General features: G+C 41.5%; 7 protein-coding genes across 7 annotated transcripts; 3 read left to right on the top strand and 4 right to left on the bottom strand.

Moving 5' to 3' along the window:
- Positions 1 to 4353: 4353 nt before the first annotated feature.
- On the bottom strand, positions 4354 to 6207 carry BDB00DRAFT_880481 (uncharacterized protein; the record flags this gene model as incomplete). The annotated part of the gene is made up of 2 exons (XM_053127996.1): positions 4354 to 5506; positions 5603 to 6207. 2 exons carry the CDS (start codon positions 6205 to 6207, stop codon positions 4354 to 4356), a joined length of 1758 nt encoding a protein of 585 aa, XP_052972177.1.
- Positions 6208 to 7161: 954 nt separating this feature from the next.
- BDB00DRAFT_864626 (lactoylglutathione lyase) lies at positions 7162 to 8131 on the bottom strand. The gene is made up of 4 exons (XM_053126170.1): positions 7946 to 8131; positions 7712 to 7846; positions 7352 to 7565; positions 7162 to 7257 (listed from the first exon to the last, which is right to left on the bottom strand). The coding sequence occupies exons 1-4, from the start codon at positions 8053 to 8055 to the stop codon at positions 7216 to 7218; spliced, it is 501 nt and encodes a 166-aa protein (XP_052972176.1). The 5' UTR covers positions 8056 to 8131; the 3' UTR covers positions 7162 to 7215.
- A 1632-nt stretch (positions 8132 to 9763) lies between these two features.
- BDB00DRAFT_793806 (uncharacterized protein) lies at positions 9764 to 11207 on the top strand (the record flags this gene model as incomplete). Its single annotated transcript, XM_053121254.1, has 5 exons — positions 9764 to 9784; positions 9845 to 9852; positions 9934 to 9958; positions 10280 to 10843; positions 11133 to 11207. 5 exons carry the CDS (start codon positions 9764 to 9766, stop codon positions 11205 to 11207), a joined length of 693 nt encoding a protein of 230 aa, XP_052972175.1.
- An 873-nt stretch (positions 11208 to 12080) lies between these two features.
- Positions 12081 to 12899, bottom strand: BDB00DRAFT_294828 (uncharacterized protein). The gene is made up of 4 exons (XM_053116820.1): positions 12679 to 12899; positions 12459 to 12554; positions 12301 to 12354; positions 12081 to 12212 (listed from the first exon to the last, which is right to left on the bottom strand). The coding sequence occupies exons 1-4, from the start codon at positions 12796 to 12798 to the stop codon at positions 12189 to 12191; spliced, it is 294 nt and encodes a 97-aa protein (XP_052972174.1). The 5' UTR covers positions 12799 to 12899; the 3' UTR covers positions 12081 to 12188.
- Positions 12900 to 13000: 101 nt separating this feature from the next.
- BDB00DRAFT_777541 (major facilitator superfamily domain-containing protein) lies at positions 13001 to 14734 on the bottom strand (the record flags this gene model as incomplete). Its single annotated transcript, XM_053120318.1, has 7 exons — positions 13001 to 13245; positions 13315 to 13475; positions 13551 to 13644; positions 13792 to 14030; positions 14160 to 14299; positions 14373 to 14435; positions 14525 to 14734. The coding sequence occupies 7 exons, from the start codon at positions 14732 to 14734 to the stop codon at positions 13001 to 13003; spliced, it is 1152 nt and encodes a 383-aa protein (XP_052972173.1).
- Positions 14735 to 16748: 2014 nt separating this feature from the next.
- Positions 16749 to 18918, top strand: BDB00DRAFT_864611 (uncharacterized protein). The gene is made up of 6 exons (XM_053126169.1): positions 16749 to 16770; positions 16841 to 16877; positions 16993 to 17696; positions 17810 to 18226; positions 18307 to 18531; positions 18608 to 18918. The coding sequence occupies exons 3-5, from the start codon at positions 17199 to 17201 to the stop codon at positions 18427 to 18429; spliced, it is 1038 nt and encodes a 345-aa protein (XP_052972172.1). The 5' UTR covers positions 16749 to 16770; positions 16841 to 16877; positions 16993 to 17198; the 3' UTR covers positions 18430 to 18531; positions 18608 to 18918.
- Positions 18919 to 19307: 389 nt separating this feature from the next.
- Positions 19308 to 20141, top strand: BDB00DRAFT_294822 (RmlC-like cupin domain-containing protein). Its single transcript, XM_053116819.1, has one exon. It carries the CDS (start codon positions 19397 to 19399, stop codon positions 20108 to 20110), a length of 714 nt encoding a protein of 237 aa, XP_052972171.1. The 5' UTR covers positions 19308 to 19396; the 3' UTR covers positions 20111 to 20141.

Raw genomic sequence — 20141 nt, 5'->3', positions numbered from 1 at the left:
AAAGAACACTTTGCAAGTAAATCGAAGCGAAGCCCTCCAAGCACGCAATCTCGCGACAGCAGTTCATGAATCTACCTCAGCACTCGATCGGCTACACAGATATTTAGAGCAGTTCCTGGCAGTCCGCGTCGAAGCATACGCGCAACAGGGCAAAGTCACTAAGGTGTATAGTGATGCCCTATTCTTTGTCGACAACTTCCCCGGCTATTTGAGGACATATAATATCGCCACACGTATTTTTGATCAGACAACAGAGATTTAAGAAAGCAATAGCGATATGCGCAGGGTTCTGAATAACGGTGAAGGAGGGTTCCGCCGATATAATCCACTGACAGACACAATATTCTACCTCTCCAATGAAGCTTACCATATGCTTGAAAAGCGTATGGACATGATGCTCACCGTGATCCTAAACGAGCTCTCTTTTGGTGACATCCTGCGGTGCATGACTGTACCCAAAGCGTGTCGCCAATGCATTATTGATTGTCCTACAATGGTCACGCTACAAAACTAATATTTACATTCGAATGGCATAGGATCCTGCGAACTACGAACAGAATACAACGGGGGTGGGGATCTAGCATGGCACTTGGATGCGTGCTATGTCTTGAATAAGTAAACAGCAACGCCTATGAGATATTCCAGTAATAGCAGCATCAGCAGCGGTAAAACCCACATTTCGTCGCCATGTTGTAAAAGCGACGGAATAAGGTCTAAAAAAGAAGGCACTACTGTAGGAAGGCTGACTGAAGTAATCTTCTTCTTCTAGCTCACATATTAGGAAGACTAAGAACAGCCTACTATGTAGTGCTACATTGTCTCTTTTCACGCAGTCTGATACTTTATCCACAGCTCCAAGTTAATCAATGGGCAATGTCTGTGAGCGTGATGAAAATACCCTGATGGTGACTGCGCTGTGGGTGTTTCTTAATTATCATAACAAACCATTAATTAACCAATCACCACCGCGAGTGAAAGAAAAAAAGACGTACTTCGTCGTAATATTCGGAAGGCTGTATGATATCCATGATAACTCTTTTTGGGGGCAGGTTGCCAATTTCCGTTGTTCTTTTATACTCTTTACTGATAATGGATAATGGCAGGAATAGTAAAGGGAAGAGAGCGAATCGACCAAGAAGCAATCATAATCCTTTTTTATTGTTTGGAACGGAATATGAATTTAGTGTGTCTGTGTGTCGAAAGCACTGCTCGCTACACGGTGTGGTATCGTGATCTCAGTCATGAAAGGAAAGGGATGCCCTTTGGTTGGTGGAAGAAGCAATCAGATTATGCGTAGTGCTCGACTGCTTTGTCTCTTATTAATCATCTCAATGTAATCCAAGTATTACAACACACGTCTGAAATGGAAACGCATGTATTCTTGACTTAATGAGTCATTTCAATCGCCCTTCGTCAGCTGCCGGCCTGCTTTGTCCTGCCGCGCGAAAGATGCCCTGTAACAACTATGCTTTATGTAGCTGGAAGATCACTACATGTCATCGAGCTCAAATTTAGATTTCCGTAAATATTGATCTCTCCTCGTCCCCATATGCAATATTACGCTGGGTATGTTGAAAGGAGAAATGCAGCAAACTGTCAATATCTTTCGACAGGTCATCCTGCAAAACAATTGAACGGGTCTAAGTTACACAAGGATCTCGCCGTCCAAGTAACGCAGTCTCTCTTTCACAATCTCTAACGTCTTTGCGCATCTCTCTCCAATTTGAAGTAATAATAAATGATTTTACTCACAACATTGTCCAAAACGAAACACGAATGTGCTCGATATGCGATGAGAATTCTGGAACGGAAAGATGACTTGTGGCCTAAGTCCGTTCCAAAGTCTATTCTTTATCCACACCTACACTTTATGTCGAGCAAACCCGTCTCTAACAAACGCTCTAACATGTCCTCTCTGTACGATCTAGACCTTGGTTGGCCCTCAAGTAAGTTATAAGCAAATGCGCGGCTTGTGTCAGGGTTGTTTGGCGTCATTGCATTATGCATGATACGGGATGCTTACAAATCCAAACTAGCAAAAATTCACGTCCAAACTATTGCGGACCGGTGCACGAAACATATTTGCAAGCTCTGGCTTCATCGTGATGGCAAGTTTGAAATTGGAAACCAGGTCGTGCAGGGAGAGACTGCTGGAGAGATTCCTGAGTAAAAAGTTCTACTTTCACAATCTACATCTTTCTTACAGTGTTTGTCGTTGGTTAAGCTTCTCTTGCTGTTTACTTTATCACTTTAAACATATTATTGCTAATTTAATACGATCTCATTGAATCCAAGTGGTTCTGCTTGAGTTAGCTGCAGTTTTACCTGCCTGCAAAGATGCTTCCCAAGGAGACTGAATACGAGCCGAGGAACGGCTTTCAAGAGCGATTTCTATGATGCATACATACAACTGCCGGTATTGTTATTCATTGAAAACCACTGCCCGTCGGACGTCTATAGTTGAACAAAAACATCATAGCAAGCCAAGATTCTGCTTAGAACGATAGAATTTGAGAATGTAACATCTATGTATCTATGATAGCACTTTCATCATTTATCAATTGGTTTGTGATGTATTATGTATATGATCAATAACGGCAATGTGATCCTTGTCGTCGAAACCAGAAGATTGGTGGTGGTGCTCAACTCTTTGTTAATTTTGTTTGCATGTTTGTTTACCAAAACAAATGGTGATTATTGCTTGTGCACATACTGGAAATATTACATGCATGCAGCAGCATAAGAGCCTTATACTCTTATTTAATATACTGCGTGGGCGCCTTTTTTTCTTCCAATATGTTTGCTGTAGTCAGTAAAATGTAAGGTTGATTGTTAATAGGGGATAAAGTAAATGCAGGGCGAGGATGAGAAGACATTGGAGTACAGTATCTTGACAGCTTCTTTTGCAGTCAAATTTGACACTATCACGCAGTCATGAGTCTCTTTATTTTCATGACACTCGACTTAACAACCGTTTGGAATCAAAGCTCAGTTACATATTACCTAATCTGATTATCTATAACTAACTTGGAATGGGTGGAGAACAAAATGATCTCTGTAACGGTGGCGTTAGCCTCATGTTAACAAGTCATGCTTATCTTGATGTAAACAAGTTTTGAAGCGAAGAAAACTGACAGAAAAAAAACATATTTTATTTTTCCATAATCGTCTTAAAAAACAAGGGGGGACATAAAGTAATTTATGAGGAGAATTACGTTACTGTAACAGAGGCTTCTACTAGAAATAGCTAACATTTAACATTACGCTCCAACTTTGTTACAAAATGGTCTCATTTTAGAGCCTTGTGTGTATTGAGAGAAAGCAAAGCTCCCGTTGCCTTCTTGTAAACAAATACACTGTCCCGAGACCTCAAGTATGCATGCTAAATTATTCACAGTTTCTTTCATTGACTTTCGGTCTTCTCTACTATAGTCGTAGCGGTGAACGCATAAAAAAACTTGATCATACTTTGTTTATGCTCATAGAAAAAAGACTAAACACGAGACCCAGACTTTTTGCTACGCATTCCTTGTTTGACAACCTTGTTCGGTACAAAAATCTATAAAAGAAGGACAAGTCGCTCACCGTTTTGGGGTCTTTACCTCACAACGGACTCTTTAGTTTACTAGTACAACAGCCAAACTAAGCAAAATGAACCAGGTATGTACTTACTACAGACATCTCTCAATATCCCCATACCCAATGGTTGTTCTTTATGAGTCAGTGATTCTTCCTTGCACCTTTTGTAATCTAACGCATCATTTACTTTTAACTTTATAATAGTCTCAGGAACAGCCCACCAAGAACCCCATTACTCAGGAAGACGCATCGCGCATTCAGTCCGCAGCTGACAAGTCTGACACTAACCAAGACTTCAAGTCCCGTACTCAAGCTGCTGCTGCTGCTAACGAGGAGGAAACAAAGAAGAAAGAAGCCGATCAATAATTCTGCAAATGAGGACCGTGTCTCCCCCTCGGTTTTAGCTACTAGTATTGCTGACCGCTCTTTTGGCACAAGATAGGAAAACCCCTTTCATAAAACCTTTGGTTGTCTTAATCAACAATAAAATCCATGTGCCTTATCATATCAATCTTGACATGCTCTTCGAGTGTTACATTTATCTACTTTAAAGATCACACTATGGAGTAGAGATATACAAGTCAGTGGGTATTATACTCCACAGATTTTTCACGATGAATGCATTTATGAAGAAGATAGATGATCTGTGGGGAAAAGGAAGTAATATAGTCTTACAGTCAAGGGATTACGTCCCAAAATGAAATTAAAAACATCGTGGTTTTATAGATGCTATGATATATGCTCTTAGCATTGTAACAAACTAGTATAAACCGCCTAGATAAGGCTAAAATAGCGATGAAGAGTTGGTAAATCTGTCACCGCTGCTACTACATAAGCATCGCGTCGACTACGCCATTTGAACAGAAATGACATTGGCATTCTTTCAACATTTACAACCGTATATGTCAAGCGGTCTCCGTTGTCGTCAACCAGCCGTACTTCCTCGTAGGGACCACTAAGCAAAGAATCCCAACCGCAGTTTGGCTGTCGGACCCGTGTAAGACTTGATGCATGGTCCAGAAAATAGAGATAATTCGCTCGATCCAGTCGGCAGTCGGTAAAATCCACCACAGTCAACGATGTAATACGGGCAAAAAAATTCATGATTGAGCGAGAGCGCAGATCAAACTGATGTAAAGTCAAAGATTGGACCGAGCTGTTGTCAGCCAACAATGCTGCGAATCGGACCAGACTATCGTCAGACGCATTGTCGTAAAATGTGTTGACGAGGTATATGTTTTCCAAGGTCACAATTTTGCCAACCAGAAGGAGTGTTGAGCCATCCGTGACGTTGAGACTGAGACGCCGTAACGGGCTTACGGAGCCGAGGTTGGCATGCTTGGACAACAAAAGATGGAGACCGCCATCAAGGTGATTGGACGGCGTTTCGTCGCCATAGTGTAGTTCAAAATCCTGCAGCATCGGCAGTTTGCTAATGACATTGCTAACGATTGGATACAAGTTGTCTCCGGTAGAGTGCAAGGCGAGTCTTTCCAAGCGAGGGCATTGCATGATTACTGCGGCTAGCTCTTTGCTACTACAGCTGATATTGGAACCAGTATTCAAAGAGCGTCTTGGTTGCAACAACGTAGTAATGGAGAGCATTGTAAAAATTTCCAGTTTCGTGAGCGCGTACATGACGCTATCATCGCTCAAAGGCAGATGATGGGAAGACGGATGAGGCACTGGCACCATCGAATGCGTTTTGTTCTTGAATGCAAGCACCACGCTTTGAAGGTTTGGACACACGGGCATGATGCGTGTTATGGATAGAACATCACCATGTTGGAAGAAAGCAATGCGAAGCATGTTTCTCGTAAGAGGCTGAAAGTGACCCAGAAATAGTCTTAGATCGATTATTCTACATGCGTTGAACACTGTTGATGATGGAGTGGCATAGGTGACCATATGTTTGATGTTAATATCACTAATTAAAGCAGATGAAATTCCACAGAAAAGTCTAGACAACCGTCCAAATTCCTCTTTTTTTTTACATCAGTCCATCAAATATATCATTATTTACTTACCGATCTCTGTTTGATCAGTACAATTACAAGACCTAGCAATGCGCATCATTTTGAGAAGCCGGCTTTGTTGGCTGAAGCGTTTGAAAGCAAGTGTATCAACATGGCTTCCGAGGCAACGATGCACAAGCGTGTTTTCCAAATCATGAGCTTTTTCATTGAGCTCGACGTCGCGCCAAACGTTGGTGCAAAAGATTGGTACGCGTTCCATCCATAGTTCTGACACGCCCATTGCTTTCAGACAGTCCTTTTGGTCGAGATAAGAGAAGATCTTGTTTGGGATCGCGGTGACAGCACACTGAACTGGATCCAAAAAACGAGTGACTTTGTGTCGATTTTTTTCGTCTTGATCAAAGCTTGATTCTTTTGAGTAGAATGCCTCAAGGCGCTGCTGAGGTTGATGACGATGGGGCTGTTGAGGCACTTGCTCTCCTGATTCGGGTTGTGGCGCTAGCTGCGTTGGTTGTTGTTGTTGTTGCTCTTGAGCTTGCTTTGAGCAAGATCCCGTTGATCGTCCAGCAGAAGAAGCTTCTGAAACATTGGCCTTGTTCTTCTTGGCGCGAGCACGTTTACGATTGCGTGAGTTTGGATGGTGTGAGCTCATATTGGAGCAATCGATGTTCTTTGAATGGAAAAAAATGACAAAAGAAGCGTATCAAAAATTAGATGTCTTCAGGTAGTTTATAAGCTTACATGTTCCTAATTTATCAGACAAGAACTATCTGTCATAATTGTCAGCTCTTGATTGGATTTCTTTTTTGTGTGTCATCTCACATGCTTACAACAGTCAGCGAAAAACATCAAATGTATATAACCTTTTCTCTGGTTACTTCGTGTCAATAACTCTCTTATTGTATTACAAATACACTTTAGCGACAACAATTATTATCACCATCGACAGAAATGCACAAAGAGCCCATATCTATAATATACCACATACATGAAAACGTTAATTATCGCACATACCCTAAAGTCTGTTGTAGGTGGCATGCACCACTGATGTATATTTTTCTGTGATATTTTGACTTGATACATTTGACACGCATATCTTAGCAACGCGGATCGAATCTGCGCCGTCCTTTTTTGATTGACGCGATTCTTCCGGAAAATTTATCCGAAAGCTGTCAAAAAGAAGCTTCCTTTTCCTTCGGATTCTTAAAAAAGTGAAAATTTTTTTCTTCGTTGGGGCGTATAAAGACGCCCGCGTTCCCTAGCAACAGGACTTTTACAGGTTCTTCACGTTTTGGTAAGTTTTTTTCAGCATGGTTTATATTCTACCCTATCCCTCCTTCCATGTTTTTCTTATTGCTTTTTCCAATGATGATTAAGTCGTTTTTGAGTGTCAGTTATTATACGCAAACAACATGACTTTCACCTTGACATTGTTAATACTTGCCCTCTCTGAGCAAAAAGCTTTCACCCACCCTTCTCCTCTATCCTTTCTGGATTCGACAAAGCACACACCACAGCGTTTACTAATTCGCGCACAAAAGATGTTTATTCTATAGTCCTCCCTGGTGCCATCATCAATTATAGCTAGAATGAGTTAGATGTTATGACGCTTTATTTGCAATAAAAACATATATATGTATAAAAAAGTTTTATGTTCTTTTTAAATTGGGGTTTGGTTGTTGGCGGTAGGTTTTTCGATGATCTACGTAGAATCCCAAGTCATATTTCCCCATGTTATTAGATTCGAGAGGCTATTACGTATGTGAGTTATCTTTGTTGAAAGTATCCTTCCTTACCTCAACCCAGTACTCGTCAGGGTCAGCAATGAAAGCAATATTCTTCATGCTACCATCCTGAAGACGCTTGATAAACTTGACGTTCAATTGCTCAAAGCGTTCGCAGGCCTTTTGGATGTCATCGACGAGAACGGCAATGTGGCCATAACCACGGCCGGGTTCCTTGTTGCCGTTTGCATACGCGAAATCTGCTTGCTCCTCCGTGCCCCAGTTGCTAATTTATAGAAGACAGAAACAGAAAGCTCGATTTAACTTCTCTTCTGTCCAGGGTCTTCTTTCTTCGTTGGGATCTTATAACCACTCTCTATATGTCTTTTACATCTTAAGATGCACAGAAAGAAAGAAAAGAGAAAAACTTACTGGGTCAATTCAAGTACACCGGGAATACTGAAGCAAAGCTTCTTTTTTTCCTCCTCGGACTCTGGGAGCTTATCGACATAAGCCAAGAAGTACACCGTGAACTTGCCCGCGGGCATGTCATACTTGGTGATAAACCTAGCAGCAAATCAATGACGTTTGTTAGTATGAAAGGGTCAACTAAGAAATGATTCACACCGACGGACGGGGAGGAGGAGCACGCGTCAGACGACTTACTTCATGCCGAGAACTTCGGTGTAGAATTTGATTGAGGCTTGAGGGTCCTTCACGCGGACCATGGTGTGGTTGAAGATATAGGACGAGGGATTGGTAGTAGTGGAGGCCATTGTGAATTATACAATTGGACGAATGGTAGGTTTATAAAGAGAAGAGAGAAGAAAGAAAAACGTGCATTACGTGCTGAACAACAGGTAGGAATTTTATACCGCCCAGCAGCAGCGAATTTAAATGTGTCACACAACGCGATGCGCATGCTGGGGTCTGTCCTGGATCATTTCTTCATCATGACCTAATCCGTTTCTTTTTGCTGACACCCAGACGCTTTAATGATGCTAAGTCTGGATACTTTTTATATGACCTGATACTGTGTTCTTAAGGGTGCACAGCTCATAATTGACTGCACTCCCCTCACGGTCGTGGCTCTGTTAATGATCTTTACTGCATGGACATTGACACTATTACTCAGCAACAGCCAACGAGCTTAATGTTTACGTGTGTACGATTCAACTCCCAGATAAGCGGAGATGCTTCTGCTGATACTCCTTTCATGTCGGCAGAAGAAGTTCATAACCATATGTGTTTGTACAAGTGCTCTTCTTTGTTGTTATGTACATCGTTATAGGGCCGCTGCGGCGCTAGGCGGAAAAAGAACCCTATGTGATAAAATTAATTCGGACTCATTCTACGCTTACCATGAAGTCCTTTGACACTTTTAATATTGTATATGTAGTGGTACTGTATCATATCCGCGTCAATTGTCTGGATTAATTTCTCTTATCACAAATCAGAAGTATTACTGATGTATCGCGTCAAATGAATTGCTGAATAGACAGCGAAAGAGTGAGTGAAACAGAAAAGAAACGTACATAGACAATGAAAGTACAGGTGCAGCATAGGTGCATACTGACAAACGCGGTCACTGAAGGAACGTACAAACAATATATCAAGCTGTGGCGAAAGGTAAGAACAGTCGGTCCAAACATTTAAAATTTCGGCGTAGTAGTGTGCAGCGATACGACTCACTCACCAGAGTCGACCACTGCCAAACCGATTTTAATACTTGGCAGACATCATCATCATCATCTTGTAGTCAAGGTATAATTGCATGTACTTATTTCTACTGGTAAAATGACTGATAGCTATTTAAAGTATAGGTTGGCTAAATTTTGCTGACTTGTGCAGCAAGTAGACGTAGTAGCTTTATATACATTTAAATATATACGTGCCGGAGCACACGCCAGACTCTGCTGTATATAATTTCTTTATCAGACAATTTAGAAGATGATATACATAAAGTATAAACTGACAACTGGCACAAGCCAACCAGCCAGCAGTTAGCAGTATATACAGTACTACACAGGGCAAGCACTCGCAATGATCGGAGCAAAAATGGTCTATCAATCACACACATATTTTAGTCTAAGAGTTGCTAGATTATAGGTTATCATAGCTGAATAACTTTTGGTATAGTTTATGTGAGTATGTATCGTAAAGAAGCGGTGGTACGCATACGTAAGATGTTCACGTAATAAGTGTCTATCATTAATAACTGTTGGCCTTTAAATGCTATAGCACTGGCTTAACACCCCGCTGACAACAATTGCGAAGGACCCAGTGACAGGAGAGTTAAAATGATAAAGAGCACTGCATTTGTGTTGCAGTGTGATGTGGTGTGGTGGATGCAGATATTTAGCCAATGAATGACAGAAACTCTTTTTTGGGGATTTTTTTTAGCCTGTGGCGATGAAACTTACCCGATACTGGGAAACGTAATTAGTGAATGATGTTTTACCTCTTTAAACCAACAATAAATTCATGGCTTACACCTATCTATGCGTAGGTCCCGTCCTACTACTAGTAATATCTCTTAGTAACTCAAACAAATTGATCATGTAGTCTATAATGTAAAGCAGGAGACAAGTTCGAATAGGTGTTAGGGAGGTGGGGGAGGTGCGCCCAAGGTAAAAACATAAGCAATGCTGCAGATCACAGTACCCTGGGTCTCACAATGTAAGTCAGCGGGGCGGGAAAGCAAAAAAAAAATTGGGTTCTTTGAAGTCAGTTTTTTCTGTAATAGAAGCACTGCTTTATCCAGAAAGAAAAAATAGGAACGTGTGTTTTGCTATTTTAGAAACCATATTCATCGGGTCATGGTATGCAACTTCATTTTCTTTTTCTTTTTTTCCACTCTCTCTCCTCTCTTTTACTTTTAATTCTTCTTCTTTCCTGTTGTTCAGAGTCATATATATTGTTTTTTCTGTTTTTTTTTGTGTGTGTTTCTGTATTGTACTTGTCTTGTGCGTGTGTTTGGTTGAAACTTGACGTTAATAGTATAATCATCTCTACGGTTACGGACAATTACCGCATAATCAGCAACAATCGCCGCCTACATATCACAGCAACCAACCACATTATCCGTCCTCATCGCCTCAGCTGGCGTACCAACAGCAACAACATCAGCAACAACATCAGCAGCAACAGGAAGCAGGAGCGCAGCCGCCACCGCCACCACCACCATCACAGCATCACCACCACCAACCACCTCCTCATCCTCACGCTCACTCACAACAACAGCATCACCACCCTCACCAAACACATCCAGCTTACCATCGCTCTGCGAGTGATCATAACGATCGTCATTATGTTCCATTCTCTCCCGTACATCACCACCAACCGCCACCAACTGCTTCAGGACCAATCCCCATATCAGCATACGGTTATGTACAACAACAAAGTGCGGTACAGCAAGTGCCATTGTCGGTAAAGGGTGGACACGGTCAGAAACAGTCGTTAGAAAGGAGTAATAATAATCGAATATCCGAGGAAGAGGATAAGCAAGCAAGAATCATGTCCACCTTATCGCGCGAACCATACAGTAATGACGGCTTCAACTCGGTAAGGAAATCAGCATTGTGTTATCAGCAAAAACAGAGGAAAGGGATTTATTGGGATGGATATTGATGCAATATACTGCTTTACGCCAGCTGGGAGTTTGCAGATGGGGGGAGGGAATGCAATATACAAAGAAAGAAAGAAAGAGAGGCTATGTAATGGAGAAAGCGAACTGAATGTATTGGTCGTTGTGTCTTTCGCTATGGATTATATAGATAGGACCAGCAGCTGCCACTTATGCAGATCCATACAACAATAACCCATCAAATACTATCAGCAGTATTGTGCACAGTCCTGCTATTTCAGTACAGGACCTACCAACAACTTTGCCGCCATTGAACCCTCCTATGATGAGCAACAAGTCTGAACGTCCAGATCTGCGCACCGCGACAGCAATGCCTTACGATATACGGTACGTAGCTGGAAGGAAGGAGATAGTTGGGTAATTGTGAGTGTAATTATTATAGCGGCCATTAAATAAATGCGATTCGATTATGCGCCGGTTAAACCCATTAGGGACCAAGCTCTACGTGATAACGGTCCACCACCGCCACCGCCACCACAACAACATCATCATCCACAGCACCAACAACAACAACAACAGGCAGCAGTAGCGGCAGCGACAGCGGCGGATTTAGTTGTTGGAGAACTCTCACCTTACGGATGCGATGTACCTGGATGTTACGCAAGTTTTCCAGCATCGAGCGGTTTGTTTTATCATATGAAAACAGCACATCCCAATTTGGAGGGCATAGAAAAACCATACCGGTGTGCGATGCCAAATTGTACGAAGCGCTACAAGAACATCAATGGTTTGCAGTATCATCTGAGGGAAGCCAAGGGCACGTCAGGACATCCAGCACTAACAGCAGCTGCAAATGCAGCAGCAGCATCAGCCAATGGTGGATTAGGAGGAGCAGGAGGAGGCGAAGCTGGTAATGTTATCGATGAGAGATTAGCAAAGTCGTTCAAATGTCAAGCGGCCGGTTGTAAAAAGGCATACCGGACACAGAACGGTTTACGGTATCATCAGTCCCACGTACATTCAATACCACCAGCATCTTCATCTTCATCTTCATCATCAGCTGATCATCTGCGATATACTTCTAATCCAAGGAATGCATGGCAGTAATATATAAAAAATATACATGTTATATATATCTCTTCTTTTCCTTTATATACAAGTAACTTTTTTTTGTTATATTTTAATATTTCTTTTGCTAATTGACGTGCAACAACAACGACAACAAGACACACACACACACATACATCCTCTCTTTCCTCCTTCTTCTCTCGCCTTATTTTGTTTTTCTTTCTTGATATCGTATATGTAGTATATCTTCCCTCATTATGTTCTAGATGGTGGGGAAACCTGGTGAAAAAAAAAAGAGTGATTAGAAAAAAAAAACATGAAAACCTCCTTTTACGGCATAAAAGCTGTCTCTTTAACTGTAACCTACCAAAATGACACCGTCACCACGAACAAAAAGCATCTCGAAATTACGCTGCACAGTCTATTTGTTGGAATTCTGAATTAGCTTTTGCTGTTTATTCCTTTCTACATAATCGCCCCTATCGTAAAAGAAACCATCCACTGCGATAGTTTTAATTGTCTTACTCGAATGATTTCTTGATTTGTTTCCTCGCTGACATCGACAAGAGTAATAGTTTCTTCAACATCGCCTAATACCATGTTCAAATGGCCATCATAAGCCTAATAGAAAACAATGGTAAATTAAAAATTATTGGCTACCTTTATTTTTTTATTTATTGCCCTATGCTCTTTTGAACACATGCAAACACGCGCGCGCGTGTGTGTGAACGAATGATTATCTTACGTGCAAAACGCCTCTCAGTTCGCGATCACCTCTTAATTTAACATAGATTCTCTCATCGAGCGACAATCTGACCAAATCGAGCGGTTCTTCGACAGTACCAACATCGGCGTTGTCTGCCATTTTATTGTGTAATTGTGTGAGATTTAAAACGATGGAGAAGGAGTTTCCCACTTCCTTTCTAGCTAGTTTTCAAATATTAGCCACCAACACGACCCGCTTTTTCAGAACACCGAAAAAAATCAATTTTCACAGATTTAATGCGGATCCAGGGTATGCCTTCATCTTGCCTGCTTTAATACAGATATAAACGAAAGAGACATTTTTATACAGATTGCTTCATTCTAAGTTTGAGTATTAATGCCAGTATGCAGCATCCTACGTATCCTGATCCAGCTATGATTTTGCAGTAAAAATAGGGTTCTTTTCCACTACTACTATTATGATTGACTGATTCGATATAACCTGCTGCAAGCGATCCAAAAACACTGACAACCAAGGTAAGCATCTGGAGCGCTATAGCTGCTGGATACTTTTCCATTCCTACTATCGCAATAATAATGGCCGGTTCTATAATTATACATTATGCAGAAAGTTAGATACTTTTGTTGCTGTCAACAATTGAACATACCCACTTACTTGTTACTACGTAACAACCATACACTAAGCCGTTCAGTACCGCAAAAACCACAAGCGTCGCAAAACTGTGTGCGAACATCCAGTTGAGGTAGACAGTCAGTGAAGCAATGACCATGCACACGATGAAAGTATTCAAATTTCCAAATTTGTCGGCTAGAAACCTGAACCAAAAAATTTCATTTACATACTATATCAGCTGTGACTCTTATCAGCACCATTACTCTCTTGATATGTACCCATTTGCTAATCTTCCAATGAGCCCCGTTCCCGATAATGTTGCAACGACTGCTGCTCCTTGTACATCAGATAGTCCAATTGAGGTGGCGTATGCTGAGTAATTTGAGAATAAGATAAAGAAAAGAATCCAAATTTGTCAAGTTTAAATCGTACATAAAACAATATGATATATATATATAAATGTATGTATATGGTGAAGAGATGAAGAAAATAAGAATAACGTGCATTGTAGCGACTTACCAGGAAGAAAGGTCGTTATGATGTATGTGGCGTAGACCTGGAGCGGACCAGCAGCAATCCAGATCATCAAATTTACATTCTTGAATAAGCTAACGTCAATGATTTCCGTTATCCGTTTGAGACGATTTTTAGATTTATCGGTTTTCTTTTGATGTTGCTCAGGTGGCTGTCTCTCTTTTATAAGCGGGAACGCCAAAATTCCAAGTGTGAGAAAGACGAGACCCATGATCCGAAAGGTCCTTTAATTGAGTTCAAAAGTGGAAAGGTGAACGTAAAAAGGTAAGAAGAAGCTATAGTAGTAGTAGTAGTAGTAGTAGTAGTAGTAGTAGTAGTAGTAGAGAGGGAGTGATGTATAGGCTAACATTTACCAAGAAGGACCCAACGAGTTGTTTATTTTGATCATTGCGAATGGTAGAACCAGGCCGACTAGTGGGAACATACTTGTCTGGACGCCAAAGGCCGTGCTCCGATATTTCACAAACCATTGTGGCAAGATACGATAACTTGCCTTGTTATGTATACATATCAAAGTTATTCGGGTACAATCGGCGTGCTATTGGCAGTATTTAAAGCTTACTTACCCAGAATAGTATCGCGCATCCAATGCCTGTACACAAACTGTATGAGAAATATAATTGCCATACCTACAATTTATCATAAACAAAAAAAAGATGATATTCATGCACACATTAAATAGAAAATTATATCAAAAAAGAAACTACGATGAACTTACGCTTGTGCAAAATCCAGATAGGATCAAACCACTGGATGCCAGCACTATTCCAGAAACAAGCAAGGTTTTGAAATTAAGGAAGGTGTGAAGGACATTAACTATCAACATAAAAATGGCGACCACCATTTGTAAAATCGAGCCAACCATCGTCAATTGTGTTTGTACGTTCGGTCCCGAGAAAACATTCTCACGAAGAAAATAATCCTGCATTACACCTATGTATAGTGTATATGTTGCATTTCTTGTCAGTATCAACTTGCTTTTTATCTCGAGCAGCTATTAACGACTTGTCGATCAACGTTTGATGGATACTAACCCCTGAATGTATAATTATGCCGAGAAGAAAAGGTATGTTTAGGGAGTTCGTTCATTTAATGTGATCTGTATCAAGCAGATAAACAGAGCAAGGCCTTTCGCAGGGTAAGTGTTTTTTGTTTTGCATTCCATACCAGCAGTATTGAACTCCAATGATAGGCGTTGCCATGACAATGCCTATAGCAACAAGTGCAGCCTGTCTTCCATCAACCGGTGGAAGAAGTAGCGAATTGTTATCCTCATCGTCGTCGTCGGCGCCCACTTCATCATCATATAATACTGGTAGTACTTGTTCTCCGCCCCCTTGTCCACTATCTTTGGTTGGCTGTAGTGCTTGATGCTGTTTACAGTTTGTCGTTTGCAATGTATTCTCTGTGCAGTTGAAGCTGTTGCTGTTGGCAGTGGTACAACCAATGTGCTGGTATTGCTCTTCCCCTGGCTGCTGCAGTGACAAGACGTCTCGACGTTGACTAGTAGTGCTTTCGCTGATCGACATGTAAAATCTATTTTTCATATTTTTTTTGTGTATTCTCAGTGAATTGGAAAAGAAAAATCGATAAGAAGGAAGAAGAAATCCCTCGTTTCATACTAGACGATATAAGAACGTATATACTATACCAAAAGCAAATTGTTTGTAATACAGGTCTTTGAAACTTTCAAGGCTAATTACTTGATGACTAGATGACAAGTGAAAGCGAGGTTCGGTAAAGGAAAAGAAACAACATAATTTTCAGTGTTTCCTTCTTTCCTTTTTGATGAAGAAATAAGAACTTTATGCATTCCTTCTGCATATGATACACTTACGATGTTCTTTTATTTTGCCGTGTAGCGATGGAAAGTGGTCAAGGAGGAAGGGCACAAACGTTAATTGCTTGAAATTAATACATAGCGAGAGCTATATGTTGGAATCCAAGACGCTGTCAATTGTCAGGTATGTGTGATAGTTCAATGCAGATTTCCTACATATTTCTTTTTATGGAAGACTCAGTGACCTTGTGTAATTGGTCGCTTTCTTGCGGTACAATTATGGGGAGAATATTTGAAAAATGTGAGGGATACCACAACTGAAAAAGATAGACCGTATAATGGGGAGAAGGTTAAAATCAATGTTGAAAGTGTTGGGAGACCAGGTAAGAGAATAAAAGAATTTGTAGAAGAAAAAGGGGACGGTAAGATAAAGTCTTTGGAAAATGCTGTAAGGACGAGTATACGTGTGTGTGCATTCTGTACAGGAGTGCATTCTGTAGAGTAGATTCTGGATCCGATGCATCATAGTCAACACCTGGATGGCTGAGGCGGTCTATTCCGCGCAGAAAACAGAGCAGAGTCGGCTAGGCTCTCTTCCATCTGCCACACGAGAGTCTGGTATCAAAGCTGGGTGAATAGAGCAGAATGTAGTCCAGTGGTTGTACATCGTCGGATGGCAAGTCTGGGAGTGGTCCGAAAGCATCAAAGAGCTCGTGAAAAAAAGGGGGCGAAGATGATCACATTCAGCATAGTGTTCTTGATTATCCAGTGGTGTCTCACAACGACATCTTTGCAGCGGATACACTGGGAGCTATTGCCTGCGCATATGGACTAATAAATGACTATCCAGTGAGAAGGCGGGAAGGTAGAGAACAGGGTCGATCGTTCTGGTAGATCGAAGGTAACGAATGGTTTGTGGGTGACCCCGCGGAGCTTGACCTCGTCATTGCCCTTTTGAGCTATAGTCGCACCACCGAACAGGGTCTTTGTGGTGTATATATAATAGATATGTTTGGCAGTCAGAAAGACAGAAAGCTTCAAAGTTATCAATCATCACAAGTCAAGCTGTAGCAATGTTGTTACATATATTACGAGTCTTTATCTCAGGTGTCGAATAGATTGTAAAGATGCAATGCGTGTTACTGTCCGCCTCTCTTTGCATATGATGCACTATGTACATAATACTGTTATTGCAATATAGAGGAGTTGAATGGTAACTGCTTTGGCTGTTATTCGAAATCAATAACAACATACCACTTGAAGCTCCATGATACGGCCAATCGCAAGCCGCCTATCACGTTTGAGGTTATGTAAAATGTAACGCATATATGTTATACTTCTCGGTTTACATGAAAGGAGAGTGAGGGTACAGTAGCAGTCGTACTGTACGTTGTCTAGTGCTTTACATGTAAGCTGATCTTGTCGGCGGATCAGCAGGGCACCATGTTCTGTATGTACTACCACAGTCAGTACCCCTACATTTTTTTGTCATGCACAGAGCCGCCACTAATCTATGTACAAAGATCCTGTGAGTGTTTTTTAAAACCTTTTTTCTCTTCTCTTTCTAATATCCAGATTCGCTAGGCTAAACAATAGCTATAATACATAACATATGCGCATCAAGCCTATACCAGCGACACAAGGAAAAAAAGGACAACACGACAACAGTATCGTTGTGAAACACGATGAAGATGAGGATGACGTTGAACGCAATGTAACTGTCCCATTGTTGGAAGGAGGAGTGGTCAGCAGCAGCAATGGAGAACGCCGCGATAACGACATACAGCATACAACAGCAACAGCAACAAGTGAAGCACGAGGCATGTTCCTCGTCATACTTTCCTCGGTGGCGTCGGCAAGTATGGGGATGTTCATCAAATTGAGCGGCACATACTCTACATTGATCCCATCGACCACTATCCTGCTCGTCCGCGCTATCATCCAACTAGCGTTTGATTTTCTTGGATGTTTTTGGGCAGGCGTCCATCCTCTGGGTAACTCGCAGCAATCTTCAGTGCGCAAATGGTTATTGTTTACAGGTGTAATCGGTGGAGCTAGCATGTCTCTTGAGACATATAGTATAGCCCGGATGCCGATAGCCGATGCTTGTGGTATGTAAAATAACAGCACAAAAATAAAAGCTCCTTTTCAACGTGTTGTATTACTGTATCAATTTCTACAAATATATACTGACCGATGTCTTTGCAAAATCATATTTCCACAGTGATCATCTATCTTTACCCAGCTTTCACAGCCATTCTCGCTGCACTTGTGCTCCACGAACCGTTTCGCCGATTCCATGCAATCAGTATTCTGGCATGTATTGTTGGCGCTGCACTTGTTCTCCAGCCTCAATTCCTGTTTGGCAACAGAGGGATCCCTCGACTTTTTCAACAGCAGCAACAAGAAAAACTTTGGCCTGTATTGGGTGTATTCGCTGATGCGATACTAGGCGCCATTGAAAATGTGACAGTTCGCAAAATTGGATTAGGCGCTCACTATTTGGTGTACAGTGTTTACTTTGACTTGATTGCATTGATTCTTGGCCTGTTATCATCATTTTACGCCGCTGGTAGTATATCCCTTATCTGGCCCCACGACGAAGGATGGAAATTGTACATGTTATTGTTCATGTGTGGTCTAAGTACAGTATTAAACAGAGCATGGATGAATAGAGGGTAAGTTGTTGTGTGGTTTTCTTCTGTATAAGACACACATACCCATATACTTTTTCCTCCAACTTTCTAATCCAGCTGAATTTCCTCATACCCTCTTCCATTACGCACAACGACGGCAAAACATACACAGACTTCAGCTGGCTCGCGCGGGTCCTGCAACGTTGATGCGCATGAATACAATCGCCCTAGCATTTATTATTGGAGTGGTTGTTTTCCATGAGTATCCAGATAAATGGAGTATCATGGGGGCAGTCATTATCTGCACTGCTACCGGTTCTTTATTGTTAGCATCATCCAAAAGACGGGAAACGCAGTGATAACTACAAAAATAGAAAGTGATTACCGTGTATGACCTACAACTGGTCGAATCGCTCAAAACAATGCTCTGAACCTTCGAAGCAGCTAACTGTAGTATCTATATCATCTTGTTCCACTTTTTCAAGTCAATCATGTACTCAAACAAAAACACGATAGTGCAATCAGTTTTCCGTTTTAAGTTCGTCGACAAAAGGTTCGGTACAAATAAAAAGTATGCGTTATATAGCAACAACGTTGACTACGTCAAGTATTTATCGAAATCTCCTTGATGACAAGATGATTGTTCAGCAATATAAACCAAAAGCAGAGTTTGAAAAAAAAAGCACCAGAAAGATCCACAACAAAAAGAAAAATCCGTAATTGAAATGGTGGTTTGACGAGATTGTTAATCGTGTTATAAAGAACAGGTCACTTACTGTGCTTTAGTCAGTGCTTACAAAAACCATCTTAATCATCCAGCTGACTTTGAACCTGTTAAAAACATATATAAAGAAAGGTTTTTTTGGGGAGCAAACGTACAAATTCTCTACATTAAACTTTTTCTTTTCCAAGCAAACACCACACAAAACCCCCAACTCTTTTGATCAAAACAAACAATATGTCTGCACAAACTGCGCGCAAGATTATCAAGTCTGTCATGTCCCGTGAACAAATGGATGGCCTCGGTGCTCGAGGTAAAGAAAAGTCACCGCAATTACCAAGAAAACCAAACATGAAAAAGATATGAATTTTTGAACTCCTATTTTTTTCCCTTTTAATAATAGTCCACCGCAGCATCGGCAGCCAGCAACTTCGCAACCTTGATCCATTCCTAATGCTTGATGAGTTCGACGTCAAGGCTCCTGGTGGTTTCCCTGACCATCCTCACCGTGGCTTCGAAACGGTCACCTATATGCTCGAAGGTGAATTCTTGCATGAAGACTTCAAGGGCCACAAGGGTCGCATCGGACCCGGCGATCTGCAATGGATGTCCGCCGCTCGTGGCATTATGCATTCTGAGATCCCTGCAACCAACAGCCGGGCCCACGGTCTGCAACTTTGGGTCAACCTTGCCAGCAAGGACAAAATGGCCGAGCCCAGCTACCAGGAATACCCCGCATCCCAGGTAACGCATGTGTCACCCGAGGAGGGCGTCCAAATCAAGGTCATTGCCGGTGAATCCCATGGCGCAAAGAGTCCTGTCATGACACGTACACCTACCATGTTTATCGATGTCAAGCTGGCCAAAGGTAAATCGATCGAGCAAGCCATTCCCAAGGAGTATGCTGGTTTCATCTACACGATCTCAGGTTCGGGATTGTTTGGTTCGGAAAAGCACAAGTCGGATGCACATCATACTTTGGTCTTGGATGAGAACGGTGGCACTACGGTCCCCGTCGAATCGTTGTCGGATGATTGTCACTTTGTGATCATTGCCGGTCAACCTATCCGTGAGCCTATTGTTCAGTATGGCCCGTTTGTTATGGTGAGTGGAACAGTTACTGATCAAGGGAAAGGAACAGTGTTGTTAGAAACGAGTAAAAACTAATCTTTTTGTTCATCTAGAACACTCAACAAGA

This window comes from Zychaea mexicana (genome assembly GCF_025766255.1).
Source record: "Zychaea mexicana strain RSA 1403 chromosome Unknown BDB00scaffold_257, whole genome shotgun sequence".
Taxonomy (NCBI): domain Eukaryota; kingdom Fungi; phylum Mucoromycota; class Mucoromycetes; order Mucorales; family Lichtheimiaceae; genus Zychaea; species Zychaea mexicana.
Note: the sequence above shows the minus strand (reverse complement) of the source record. Positions and strands in the feature narration are given on the sequence as shown.